Here is a 14,085-nt window from a genome sequence, read left to right as displayed (position 1 = left end):
CAGAGGTACCACCACCGGAAAGGTACAGGGTAAAAGTATACACTAAAGGTCTGAGATGTAAATTATAGCCGGAAGAAGAATAGAAACGTATATAGCGACGCGTGGCGTCAGTGATAGTAGATGTTGTGGTCGTTGGGGTTGTCGGGCATCGGATTGATCTCGCCCATCTCGTCCATCTCGTCCATGTTGTTGAGGTTGCCAAGGTTGCCCATATTGTTGAGATTGTTCATGTTGTTCATGCTGCCCATGTTGCTCATGCTGCCGAGATTGCCTATATTGTTGATACCGCCCATGTTGCTCATGTTGGCCATATTGTTTATGTTTCCCATGCTGCCCATGTTACTAATATTGCTCATGTTACTAATATTGCTCATGTTGCTTATATTGTTCATGTTATTCATATTGCCCATGCTATTGATATTTCCCATGCTATTGATATTAGCAAGGTTATTGATATCATAGTTTTCAGTTAGCATATTCAAATTTGACAAATTGTTTACGTCGAAATTGTTATTGAAGTCATTGACATTAATGAATTCATTGCCATTGGAATTAAACGCATTGAAATCTTGAGCATTGCTACCGGCACTACTATTAGTATTACGATTGTTATTACTGTTATTGTTAGTATTATTATTAGTAGCAGCAGCAATAGCAGTAGTAGGAATATTAGAAGTGCTAGAATTATGATTAACGCTGTTATTAGCATTATTAGCATTATTAGCATTATTGAGATTATTAAGATTATTAAGATTGTTATTTGGATCATTGAGGTTACTATTGTGTGTAATATTATTACGATTATTGTTATTAGTGGTATGTGAACTCATACTCTCGTGATTGTTATTCTTCATTGAAATACTATTTTCATTATCACTATCATTAATACTGTTCATAGTATTCATAGTATGGATGTTATGAAGAGTATTATCGTTGATATTATCATCATCTTCATTTATACCAATAATGTTGTCGCCTATTATATCTGGTCTTGGTTGAATATCAAGCTGTTTATCGCTATTAAGATCAATACTATCGCCCGTTTCAATATTGTTCATCTGATTGTCGTGATTACTTCCAGGAACCGCACCGTTCAAAGAAGTATTATCATTTTCGTTATCGTTATCATTATCGTTATCATTGTCATTGTCATTGTCATTGTCATTGTCATTATCATTATCATTATCATTATCATTATCGTTGTCATTGTCGTTATTTGAATTAATAAGTCTTGTAATGTTCGGAGAAGATCCTGTAGCAACTTTACCACCACTATTATTCATCATGCTGTTATTCAAACCCTTGTTATTAGAGCTCTTGTTTCTCTTTCTAGTCTCACCTCTCTCCTGTTTTATCGCTTGTTGTTCTCGGTATTTTGCCAAATAAATCTTCAAAACTTCAGCATAGTTTTCAAAACCAAGGTTGGTCATGGCAAACAAAATATCTTCCCCATTGATAGTCTTTCTCTTCTCAGCCAAACACTTATCACTGGCTTCACTAGTGATAAAGCTGATAAACTCAGAAACACATTCTTGCATACACTCTTTGGCGTCTTTCGAGACCTTAGCGGTTCGAGGTAAAGTGCCCTTCATTAATCTGGCAACATTGGCAATGGGAAGCCATCTGTCCTGTTCTCTAAGCTCTGTTTCATGGCCTGCGCCGGCCGAACCTGAAGAAGAAGGTTTGGAATCCATCTCTGCTGCTTTCTCTAACTCCACCTCCTCGTTAATCTCTTCAGCTGCCATCCTCTTGGTGATAAACAAAAAAAGAAAAGTCATATTTGGTCAGGTGATGTTACATTATGATGCTTCAAATTTCGTAATAGCAAAGCAGTAATCACCCACATGGTACTACGCACGTTACTGTATATATTTACACTTCTACGCTTTCATATGCACTGTGCAAATATATATACAGTATTTTACATGTAGCTGAATGGTATTGCCGTACAACTACCAGCGCTGCGGTTTGTAACCAGTTGCTTTTCCAGACTGCTGGTTTTCTACGTGTTTGAACCTAAAAATCCAAACCAGGTCGATCTGGCTGATTATATCATTGCACTTTCAACAAATTGTATAAAATTGTCAAAATCATAGAGGTTATAAACATTCAACACACTGTTTCTGGGTGCTTTACTTTATCTATTTGCCTGGGAGTCTTAATAGTGATTTTGATTCACAATCAGCTGCTTTTTTTATTCCTAATTATGCTGCCTATCTGCTAGCATTTTCTTCTGTCTATCATCCAGCAATCAATTCATAAAACAACCCATAATGATCTCTAATATCAACAAATCTAATTCAAATGTTAATTCAAATGTTAATATAAACTACCATAATAACAAAGACTCTTGTCTAACCCCTCTACCAACTAATGCTCTTTCTAATTTGATAAAATACACCATTTTTAGCAATGTTTTTTTCAAAGTCATCAACTTTACTTTCAATCAATTTATATTAAAACTAATAACTCCAACCTCTTTGGGTTTTAATGTTTACTTGGAATTCCTAATAAAATCAATTTTGTTTTTTAGCAGAGAGGCTATTAGAATTTCAATCCAAAGAATTAACAATAATACCAGCAGCAATACCATCAACAATACCAATACCAATACCAATAACAGTACTACCACCACAACTCATGATATCACCAATGTCAAATCTTCATATAATAACAGAAATAACAAAAACAATAAAAAAATATATTTTGGAACTGAATTTGCAACTTATCAAAGTATAATAAACTTATCCTACATCCCATTATTCATTGGTTTGTTTTTAACTCTAATAATCTTAATATGGCAAAGTAATAAGCTTTACTTGTATTTAAATTTCGATTTGACTTTTTTTATTTTATTGATTATACTAATTTTCACTTCCTCAATACTAGAGTTATTATCGGAACCATTTTATAATTTAAATCAATTTAAATTGAATTTCAAAATCAAATCAAAATTTGAAAGCACTTCTCTAACTCTAAATTGTTTAGTTAATTACATATTGATTTATTATTTCAAATTTTATTATTTACCCAATGATCTTCTCAATGACAAAAACAATAATAGCAATAATGGTGAATTTCAGAAATATGTGGTCTTAAGTTTTGTTTTAGGCAAGTTTGTCTATTCTTTGTCAATTTACTCTCTCTATTTTTTCAACTACAAATTATCCTTTACTAAAAATTATAATTACATTCAATATACTTATAATCTTAAAAATATCAATGTTAATAACAACTCTCCTAATTATAACAGAAGCATCAAATTCCCCTCGCTTTTTTTAACAAGAATTTATAAACTAAACTCAAAATTAATTGATAGTTATCCTTCAATGTATTCAATTAGCTCTTACTCTTCAAAAAATACAACCAAAAAACAAAAATTAAATAAAAAAAATTCAAATCCAAACTTGAATTTGAACAATAGCTTAAATAACAAGCTATATTCAGAATCCTTTTATTACCTTGATCCGGTGGTTTTCAATCATTGGAAATCGGTTTTTTCTCAATTTTGTTTCAAACACTTTTTGACTGAAGGTGATACTTTTATTATAAACTCTTTTTGTTCCTTGAATGATCAAGGTATCTATTCTTTAATCTTAAATTATGGTTCTTTATTGACAAGATTTATTTATTTACCGATAGAAGAAAGTTTAAGAATCTATTTAACTAAATTGTTAAAATCTAATATAAATACTTCAAATAATGATATTATCAAAACCGTCAACACCAATAAAACCCATGATATTATTAATGGTATAAATAAAAAAAGTTTGGATTTAGATATTGATTCTGGTACTGAGACTGACATTGAGACTGATACTGATACTGATACCGAAATGCCCATGCCCATTGATTCCGATTTAGACCCAAACTTGAATCTGATTAATAAGAATCTTAATAAAAATGATGAACCAATTGTTCCTTTAGATAATTTAAAAGAGTCTTGGAGACTACTAATAATTTTGTTGAAATTCTATTATTATTTATCTTTCATAATAATAATCTTTGGGTATTTTAATTCGTTTTTCTTATTAAAACTAATTTTATCAGGTAATAATTCCAATAAAGACGATTCAAACTCCTGGCTAAATTCTTCAATTTCAAAGGCAATGCCTATTTATTGCTTATATTTGCCATTTTTATCAATTAATGGAATATTTGAAGCTTTTTTTCAATCGACTGCAAACTCTAAAAAAATTAATTACTATTCATATTTTCTTTTACTTTCTTCCATCCTTTATCTTGTTTTTGCTTATTTTTTAGTCGTTATATTAGATTTTAAATTAGTTGGTTTAATTTTAGCCAACATTTTTAATATGTCTCTAAGAATCCTTTTTTGTTCAATTTTTATTTTAAATTTTTTTCAAAATCATCTCAAATATTATAATTTAAACTTATCAAAATTAAACATTGTTTTCAAAAGATTTTCAGCAAATAGTATTACTAGTATTAGTCATGATAACAATACTAATAAATCATTAAGAGAGAAACAATCAAACCATAATAACTTCAACTATAGCCATAGTAATAGCCATGTCCACCAAAATTCGAATTCAATGCATTTAATTGGTTCGATCACCGAGGAATCAATTGAAAATTATTATACTGATGAAAAAAATCACTTAAATGAAAATAGTTTAGAAAATTTCAAATCATCTTCAACTTCTGTTCCTTCAACTCCATCAAATCTAGAATTTACAAGAAAAATACATTCTCCTAGAAAAAAAAATAGATTTATTAGGACTGATAACCATACTTCTAAACTCAACTTAAATATGCGCAATTCTTTCAAAATAGAAACTAAAAACAAGATAAATAATAGTTATAGTAATAATGATGTAATTTATGATCCTGATTCTTTAGTTGTTAAATCATACAAGATAATTAATAATTTTAAAAAGTTCAGCTTGTTTACTTTTATGATTTTTTTAATTCAATATAAAATTTTATCGTTTACAGAAAATTTTAGAAATTTATTTAAAAGTGGTTTTTTGGGACTAATTTACCTTTTAATAATTCTTTTAAATGAAAAAGACATACTATTTTTGTGTGTTGACAATAAGAAGTTTAATAAGGTTTTCTTTGAGAATAAATTTATCAAGATTTTTACCAATGTTAAAAATAAATTTAAAACCAAATGGAATAAAGCTAAAATTGATAATAATAAAAAAAATGATGATAGTAATAAGAGAAGTACAATAAGGAAAAGCTATCAAAAGAAAAGAAAAAATAGCAATTTGATTCTCTAATAATCCCGATTATAATTACGATTGTGGTAGTAGCTTATTGGTTATGCACCATAAAGTCCTAGTTTTCATCTTTGATTTTTAATAACAAATTTCAACAATTGTCATTTTAGCTTTTTATTATCTATTTTAATAGCTATGTTTAGAGTCTTTCTATTCTATTTCTTTCTTATTTTAATTTATATTAAAATTTTTGTATTAGTAATTAATAAATGCATATATACACTCATCATTTATTTTAAAGGTTTCAGAAAATGGCTGATCTAATATTTACACTAAAAACATCTATAATATATAAAAAATGAATCGAAATGGTATCAATTTAGTTGAGTATAATTAATTCATTATTCATCCCATCCATCTTTCCATCTCTTTTTCCACAATTCACATTTAAATTTTGGTTTACCTAATTTAATATTCACACTATTATGGGCATTACATAACCATTTACCAAAATCATCTTGAGTCATTACTTTTGGTTCATTCTTTTTAATAAAAGACTGGAAATCTTTACCACAATACCAACATGGATAGATTTTAGCAAATATATTCAAAAAAGTTTTCATCTCATTTTGTTGTTCAATTGAAGGTTTTTCAGGATATGCTGCAGCAATGGTATGCAACAAAGTCCATGAATGATTTCCCAATTTTGTCACATCTGGGGGATATTCCTTCTGATATGGGTATGGTGAATCTGCACTTTTACTAGCCTCTTTTGGTGAATCATTAGGTATAGCCAGAGAGGGCTTTGGAGTTGGAATATTCACTTTAGTTCCATGAGTTGCCATTTGAAAGTCCAATAGAGTGTTGCAAGTACGACATCTGGATAATGATATACGCAACAGTTTTTGTAGTTTTTGAAATGTTAGTTGTCTTTGTGTTTTTGCTGTTGATTTATCATTGATATTTCGATTGTTAGTCGACTTACGGTTTGCCATTCTCATCATATATGATTTTTCTCCCAGAAGAGCCATATACTGGCTTTGAGTCCTGCCTTTCCTGCACTTCCTGTGTCATTTTCCAATGAACAAAAACAAAAACAACGACAAATAACTGAGGCTAATGATAACAAGCTATTCTGTCAGTGATGGGAGATGTTTCCAAAATGGTTTAAGTGGTATTATAAATCAAAACAGAGAACCTCTTTTTTGCTTTGTAGACCTCAGTAAAAGCGCCATCCACCAGCTGCTAGATCCACCTCTTGATTCGAAACCAAATCTGTGGGTTTTTTCAACAAGAAAACTGGCCTAAAAGAAACCATCAAAAACATTTTCGACTTTATTTGATATATCTGAAATTGGGAAAGTGCCAAAATGCTAAGGTCTGGAGGCTCAATTTCCAGACTATCTCGAGGAAACAATAGCTTAAGGTTGTTGTACTGCTTAACTGCTACAGTTCATGGAATTTTTTATCGGAAATCTTATCCCACGCTGTTTTCTGTTTTTAGATATAACTCCAACACTGCTGATCTGAAAAAACGGAAGGTCAAAAAGAAAACAGTATGGATTTCCATTAATGATTTACCTGAAATTATGGAAGAACAGAAGGAATTAGATTCCTCCAAACAAGAGTTATTAGCATGCGAAATTCAAGAACTTGTTTTTAACACCAAAAATGTTAATGATAGTGCTAGTGCTTATCAGCCTAATGAAAAAAATGATGCTCAAATCCCTGATGATAGAACTGTTTATAGTTCAGAAAATACAACTAATTTGCGTTATAGTGCTACTTTGCAGTCAATTAGAGATATGATGGATGAGCATCCAGATAAGATTGTTCTCACTGAAGTTGGTTCATTTTATGAGATATATTTTGAAAGTGCTGAAGAATATGCATCAATCTTGAATTTGAAGTTAGCTTCTAAAACTCACTCAGTTAAAGATAAAATAACTGATAAAGTTGTAAAAGTTGAAAAAGTTGCTTTATCGGGTTTTCCTGCTTTTACATTGAATAAGTATTTGGATATTTTAGTAAATGAACTAAATAAAACTGTTGTTCTAGTGAATCAGTATATTACAGATATAAATCTAAGTAGAAATACAAACATTAAGACAATCAATCGAAAAATTTACAGAATTATAACTCCAGGAACAATCATTGATGAAAGTTTGATTAAAAAAGATGAAAATAATTATATTTGTGCAATAAAGCTTCCCTCAGAAACGACATTTAATAAAAATGATATATCCCCTACAACTAAAATCGGTTTAGCTTGGTGTGATATTTCAACTTCAAAGTTTTTTTTTGAAGAAACCGATTTTGGCAATTTAATTAATGAGTTAGAAAGAATTAATCCAAAGGAGATTATAATTAACTCAAAAATAGAACAATTCAAAATTGCATCTGGAAAAGTTTTTTTAAATGACTTAAATAATTTAAATCGTTATAATATTAGTTATTTTGATACCCACAAACACGTTAAAGATGTATCGAATTATTATTCAATGTTTGAATTATCTTCAACTAATGATGATTCAATTGCGTTTATTTTCAAAGATGTTAAACAAAATTTAAAATACGCTTCAACAATTTTATTATCTTATATTCGATATCACTTCCCAATTGATTATGAATTCAATCTATCAAAACCAATTGAACAAATTCCTGATAAATATTTATTGATTGATTCAAGAGCTAGGAAATCATTAGAATTGAAAGAAACTTATAGAGATCAAAAAGTTTTGGGTTCATTATTTTTTACAATTAGAAAAACCATAACACCATCAGGCTCAAGATTGCTAAGTGATTGGATTAGTTCTCCTTTATGTAATAAAAAAATGATTAAAAAAAGACTAAATTTAGTAGAATGTTTTTATAAAAGAAATCTTTTATTGGATTCAATATTGCCAATTTTACGAAAATATGGCAGAACTGATATCTCAAGAATTTTGGTTAATTTAACTTTTTTTAGCAACGGATTGGTTAACGATATAAATTCGAATTTTAATTTATCGAAATTAAATTCAAATCTCTCATTAAATTCTGATCCAAATATCAAATTAGGTACAAATTTTATTTCATTACTAACAGGATTGAAATATATAAGTGAAATTAAACGACATTTAATTTCTTTTTCAAAAGAAGTGAAAAAGGATGGGAAAGTTTTAAAGAGTTTAATTGATGATATTCAGATTCCTGAAAATTTAGTTGAATTAATTGAAGAAATTATTGATGTTGACAGTTTGATAAAAACAAAGCAAATAGAAGAAAAAAATCAAAACGATAGTTTTATTGAAGAAACTGATAATTATATTGAAAATGAAAATGAAAGTGAAAACAAGATTCAAAATGATATTGAAACTGAAAATGAATATTCAAATCTGCAAACTGGTTTAGAGGCAAAATTGGGTAAAAATGATAATGGCGATCAATTTTCAAATTTATTATGGATAATTAAACCTAATTTCAAAAATGAGAAATTATCAAAGTTGTCTGAATTACATGAAAAATTGAAATTGATGTTAAATAAAAAGGATGAATTGTTTTTTAAATATTCAAATTTAAAGCATAATTATGAAAACATTAAAAAAATTGAAATAAAAATTGAGGAAGATTTACCAATTGTTTTAATGGTATTTAAAAATCGAAAGATCTCAACTAGTTCTTTAGAATTTGAATTAACTAAAAAGGAATTTAAAATGGAACACTTGGTTAAGGATTTTAAGTTAACTAAATGGTTCACTACTGAAGAATGGTCAAATATTGGAATCAAAATTATCAAAATAGTCAAAGATATTAAAATGGAAGAAAAGTTAATATTATTAGAAATTCGGAAAGAGGTTTTATTAAAAAGCGAAGATCTTAAAAGATGCAGTTATATAATCGATGAAATTGACATACTAATTTCTTTTGCTAGATTAGCAAAAGAATTTGGGCTAATCAAGCCTGAAATCGTGAATGAAAATGTTTTTGATATTAGGAGAGGAAGACATATATCAGTTGAGGCCTCTTTACAAAAAAAGTCGATTGAATTTATCTCAAATGACTGTTTTTTAGATACAAAACTGGGCAGTTTAGGATATATAATCTCTGGACCAAACATGGGTGGTAAAAGCACATATTTAAGACAGATTGCTATCATCTGTATTATGGCACAAATAGGTTCTTTTGTTTCAGCAGATTACGCTAAGATTGGACTAGTAGATAAAATATTTACTCGAATTGGATCAGCAGATGATATTTCTAACAACCAAAGCACATTTATGGTTGAAATGAGAGAAACAAGTCTTAGTTTGAATTATTCAACTCCTAGATCACTAATTATTTTAGATGAGATTGGCAGAGGCACTACAACCAATGAAGGCATTTCCATTGCTTATGGAATATTGAAATACTTGGTCAATATCAAGAAATGTCGTTTTTTGTTTGCATCACATTTCGTGAACGAAATTGATTATTTGATTAAAAAAGATCTCAACAACAAAGAAAGAATACAGGAAAGTTTGGAATTTAAACACACTAATTATGTTCAAAATGACAATGGAAAGGGATATTACGATCGAGAATTGAAAGATGGTATTTGCAAATATTCCTATGCAGATACAGTTGCTCAAGATGCTGGAATGCCTGAGTATGTTATTGAGATATCCAAAGAAGCTTATAAGACCCTTGAGTCTCAGCGAGCTGATCAAATAACTTAGATGCTGTTATGAAAGATTATTTCATGACATATTGATGGTAATTCTGAAGTTTTAAACTTTTAAATTGGAGTTTTGGAATAGTCTTTAGAGCAGAAATAAATGAGAGTGTCTCCATTTTTGATTTACTGTTTTTTTTGAATTCTTTTGAAGATAATTCAAAAAAAAGGTATGTTTAAAAGATGGCTATCCAGATCATGAGGACATTGCTTTCACTGATAACAATAATTTTCAAAATGCCATTACTTATTTCTATGATTTGAATAAAGGTAAGAATTAAAACTGGATTTAAATTTTTTTAATATTTTTTTATTTTATTGTAATTTTGTGTTATATAATTGGGGTGTAATTAAAAAAAGAGAGTAGGCAATAGATTGTAGCTAAAAAATGAAACCAGAAAAAAAAAATGGTAAATAGATTAAATTAAAAATTGGGATTATAAAGTGGTAAGTAAATAGTAAGATTGTGGAATTTTAGAATTGAAGAAAAAGTAAGTTGAGAAATTGAGAAGTTAAGATACAACTGCTAGAACAAACAAGAACAAAATGATTGATAATACTAATAATACTATACAACTGAATTTTTTCTTTTTCTTTTGATAATTATCAGCTTTAGTTAATTCGTTTGAAGCATTTTGAGTATTATCAGAGTAATTTATAATGTTATTTTCAACAGTATCAATTTTTAAACCTTGTTCTTGTACTAGAGAAGATAAATCTTTAAAGATAGCATTGATTTCCTGTACACCGTTATGAATAGTTGATAGTTCATCGTTTCTTTGTTGGACTAATAAAGAGTGATAATCTAATTCATATTGGGAAACATCTTGATCGTATTGTTGTTTCAATTGTTGTTGTTGTTGTTGCTGTTCTTGTAATAAAGGAGTTGATTCAGTGTTTGAAGTTTTAATTGATTCAAGGTCATTTTGGTTTTGTATTAGAAGATTATTTTGTAAAGATCTTGATTTTGATTTTGAGTTTTCATTTACAATTTCGTTTAATATTACTGAATTTTTTCTTTCATTATAATTTCTTTTGATTTTGTTAAAGTCTTGATTTAAATGCGTTAATTCCTTTTGCAATTTTGATATTATTAGTAGCTGAGAGTTTGTGCTATTTGAAGCAGTTTTATTGTTATTGTTGTTATTATTGATAATTTGCAAATCAAATAGTAGCTTTTTACAATTATTTAGATTTTCCTCAGAGCTTTTCAAGTAAGTTTCAATTAAGTTTCTAAGATTGATATTGTCTCTCTTTGTGCCCAATTGGTTATTCAATCTTTCTAGATGAGTAATATTATTGGCGAACTCGTTTAATAAATTTGACACTCTTGAAATGATGTTTGAATTGTTATTGATTAAAAAAGCATTGCTATCAACATTAGCGTTGGTGTTTTGGGTAGCCGGATCAATTGAGGTCTGTGGATTAGCAGCATTGGATTTCTTGCTATTGAATATGATTTGTTTGCTTAAAATAGTAGAGTTGTTTCCCAAGGGTTTGTGCTGGGCCTCAATATCTAAATCAGCAAAGGACATAATGAAGCAGCAGTAAGGAGAAATAAGTGCAACAAAGTGAATAGAAGAACAAAAATGCTAAGATCTGTTACTCACCACAAGGACCAGATAAAGGAGACAGTACGAGCAGCAGAGAAAGAAACATTCAGTTGTCTGTGAAGAGTCTTATCTTTTCTGCTCTGTTTCACTCGCAGTTTCTCGACAAGAACATTCCCAAAGAAGTCTTCTACCCAAAAAAGCGTTATTCGCCCAAAGAGGCAGCTCAAACATTACCTGATGCGGAAATATGTCAAATTACATTTTCACGTGATAGAATGCATTTTATTACTTGAATCTGCAACACTGCGTCAGCGTGACGGCATTGGCAAAGCGGGTAAAAATAGCAGAGAAATAGCAGAGAAAACGGTCTTGTGTTTTCGTGCGCCTTTCTCAGCGCTTTTCTTCTGGTCTTGGAAAGGTGATCCTTTTCTATGGCCTTGAAAAGAGGCTGTTCTGACGAGTCCGCTCCCTACAACACCAGGAGTGCTGCAGCTGCACTTTTGCAAACTCGCTTTTAGACCGTCTAGATCTTGCTCAAATGATTTGCTGGATTCCACTTCTACAGAATCTACCCGTGAGTGTACTGTTTGAACTGAGGAACATCTGCTGCTATTTGCTGTTGGATTGCAGTGATGGAGGGTCCTTCCACAAGCCCCCCCCCGCGCTGCGTGATGCGCATCTGCTGCGCTCGCACTCCAGAATCAGGATTTCCCTGAATTTAGAGTTGAAACTACTGTAGAAACTGCAATTCTCCTTCTTTGTATATATAAACATCCAGACTTTTGTCAGTGCGAACATATTTATTGACTTGTTTCTATTCCATTCTCCTTTCCTCTCTTTTCTCTATACAGGATTAATTATCAATTTCAAATCAAATTAAACTAGTTTGAAATCGGTTTAAAATCATTACAGAAACAATTGTTTCAATTTCAACGTGACTACTTTATTATTTACTACTTTATAAAGCGAATCTTTTTCACTCCAAAAATTAAACAGTCAACTGTCCAAGTGAGAGAAAACAAGAATGATTATTCCAAGTGAATTTTTAAGCTCAAAGGAAATACTATGTCCTAATAGATTGTTATTATTGGCAAGAGATGTAGCGGATGCTGTTGATGGTGTTGAAGATGCTTACAATGACACTGTTTCAACTGCTAAATCCTTTCAAAGTTGGGACACATGTATGGATAATAATGTTTGCAAATGGGTTGCAATTGTTGGGATTATATTGGCATCCTTATTGGTGATATGGCTTTTATCGACTTTGATCCAAGTCATCTGTTGCGGTGCAACTTGTATAGGCGCTTTATGTTGCTGTTTCTTCAAATGTTGTTCATGTTGTTGTCCCTCAAAATCCAAAAATCGTGATGTTAGTGATGGCAACCAACAATTTTCAAACTTCTTCAATAAACAAAAAGTCGCCAAATTTTCTCCATTGGCTAATCCGAACATGTATCCTCCAAAACAAGAAACTCCAAATTACTATGAACAATTAAATGGCGATTCCCAAAATGCTCCTCAAGATTTGAATGATCCTTATGATAAAAATTCTTTTAATAACTATCCAAATAACGCTTATGAAAAAAGTGATACTTCTTATATTGGAAATCCAAACTATCCTTCTCACAACAACAATAACAATAACAACAACAATAACAATAACAATAACAATAACAATAATGCCCAACTAGGCTTGAATTCTGATTACTACACTCAACCTCCAGTAGAAATGGCTTCCTTTCCAAATCAACCTGGAGCTCAATATCAAAATCAACATCAAAATCAAGGCCATACTCATTTTTAATAAATGATCCACAATTAGTTCATAACTGATTTATAATTTACTTTTTTTCATATCAACTATTTTATTTTCTTTTTCGGTTGTTTTTTTGTTGATCCGGTTTTTCCCAACTTATTTTCTTATTTTTTGTTTTTTGCACTTCATTCAGTCTTCCTTGTTTTATTTTTCTATTTTTCCTATTTTTCTCTTTCTATTTTTCTCTTTCTATTTTTCTATTTTGTTATCATATCATATCATACCTTAGTATAGTTTATTTAACTGGTATATAGAGATCTGTGTATTCAATCAACTACCTTTATTTTATTTACTTATTAATTCTTTGCGCTCTAGCTCGTGACTCAAATCAGCCAATTAGAACCCTTAACGCTTATTTTGGTTTTTTTTTCATTATACCAGAAATTAAAAGTTAAACCAATCCAAAAAATAAAACAGTGGATGAGTATATACTTGGAATCACTACTCACTTTGCCACTTTGCTAATCAACTATTACAAAAAGAATCGTAAAAACAACACCATATCCAAAATGCTTGGTATTTCTTTCTCGACTTCATTTCTCAAATTTAATTCCATCTCTTCTCCCTTTCTTCTAATCACAAGAAACGCTTCAAAATATAAAATCAAAACACATAAGGGTGCTCAAAAAAGATGGATCAAAAATGGTTCTGGCACGTTCAAAAGAGGTCCTTCTGCCAGAAATCATGGTAACGCAGGTTGGACTCAAAATCTTTTAGCTAAAAAAGATCGTAAAGTGAAAGCAGGCACAAATGGTAGACATATTAACAGATTGAAAAGGCTCATGCCCTACTGATCAATGACTTCCAATTGTTGATTTGTCCATAATCCTTTCC

The 14,085-nt window shown here is 30.0% G+C and overlaps 7 protein-coding genes across 7 annotated transcripts; 4 read left to right on the top strand and 3 right to left on the bottom strand.

Moving 5' to 3' along the window:
* Positions 1-77: 77 nt before the first annotated feature.
* HAP3 (Hap3p) lies at positions 78-1,717 on the bottom strand. The gene has a single exon (XM_020193973.1). The coding sequence runs from the start codon at positions 1,692-1,694 to the stop codon at positions 108-110; it is 1,587 nt and encodes a 528-aa protein (XP_020045016.1). The 5' UTR covers positions 1,695-1,717; the 3' UTR covers positions 78-107.
* A 353-nt stretch (positions 1,718-2,070) lies between these two features.
* Positions 2,071-5,480, top strand: RFT1 (glycolipid translocation protein). The gene has a single exon (XM_020188861.1). The coding sequence runs from the start codon at positions 2,274-2,276 to the stop codon at positions 5,247-5,249; it is 2,976 nt and encodes a 991-aa protein (XP_020045015.1). The 5' UTR covers positions 2,071-2,273; the 3' UTR covers positions 5,250-5,480.
* ERV1 (flavin-linked sulfhydryl oxidase) lies at positions 5,475-6,319 on the bottom strand. The gene is made up of 2 exons (XM_020193972.1): positions 6,175-6,319; positions 5,475-6,068 (listed from the first exon to the last, which is right to left on the bottom strand). The coding sequence occupies exons 1-2, from the start codon at positions 6,261-6,263 to the stop codon at positions 5,591-5,593; spliced, it is 567 nt and encodes a 188-aa protein (XP_020045014.1). The 5' UTR covers positions 6,264-6,319; the 3' UTR covers positions 5,475-5,590.
* A 459-nt stretch (positions 6,320-6,778) lies between these two features.
* MSH1 (mismatch repair ATPase MSH1) lies at positions 6,779-9,886 on the top strand (the record flags this gene model as incomplete). The annotated part of the gene is made up of 2 exons (XM_020190887.1): positions 6,779-8,167; positions 8,339-9,886. 2 exons carry the CDS (start codon positions 6,779-6,781, stop codon positions 9,884-9,886), a joined length of 2,937 nt encoding a protein of 978 aa, XP_020045013.1.
* A 331-nt stretch (positions 9,887-10,217) lies between these two features.
* VAM3 (SNAP receptor VAM3) lies at positions 10,218-11,537 on the bottom strand. The gene has a single exon (XM_020193971.1). The coding sequence runs from the start codon at positions 11,415-11,417 to the stop codon at positions 10,395-10,397; it is 1,023 nt and encodes a 340-aa protein (XP_020045012.1). The 5' UTR covers positions 11,418-11,537; the 3' UTR covers positions 10,218-10,394.
* A 922-nt stretch (positions 11,538-12,459) lies between these two features.
* PIN2 (Pin2p) lies at positions 12,460-13,239 on the top strand (the record flags this gene model as incomplete). The annotated part of the gene is made up of 2 exons (XM_020192067.1): positions 12,460-13,021; positions 13,160-13,239. 2 exons carry the CDS (start codon positions 12,460-12,462, stop codon positions 13,237-13,239), a joined length of 642 nt encoding a protein of 213 aa, XP_020045011.1.
* A 581-nt stretch (positions 13,240-13,820) lies between these two features.
* Positions 13,821-14,027, top strand: MRP35 (mitochondrial 54S ribosomal protein bL35m MRP35; the record flags this gene model as incomplete). The annotated part of the gene is made up of 1 exon (XM_020190064.1): positions 13,821-14,027. A coding segment is annotated over one exon (207 nt), but the record flags the coding sequence as incomplete, so codon positions are not given.
* Positions 14,028-14,085: the final 58 nt, after the last annotated feature.

Source organism: Ascoidea rubescens (assembly GCF_001661345.1).
Source record: "Ascoidea rubescens DSM 1968 unplaced genomic scaffold ASCRUscaffold_16, whole genome shotgun sequence".
Taxonomy (NCBI): Eukaryota; Fungi; Ascomycota; class Saccharomycetes; order Ascoideales; family Ascoideaceae; genus Ascoidea; species Ascoidea rubescens.
Note: the sequence above shows the minus strand (reverse complement) of the source record. Positions and strands in the feature narration are given on the sequence as shown.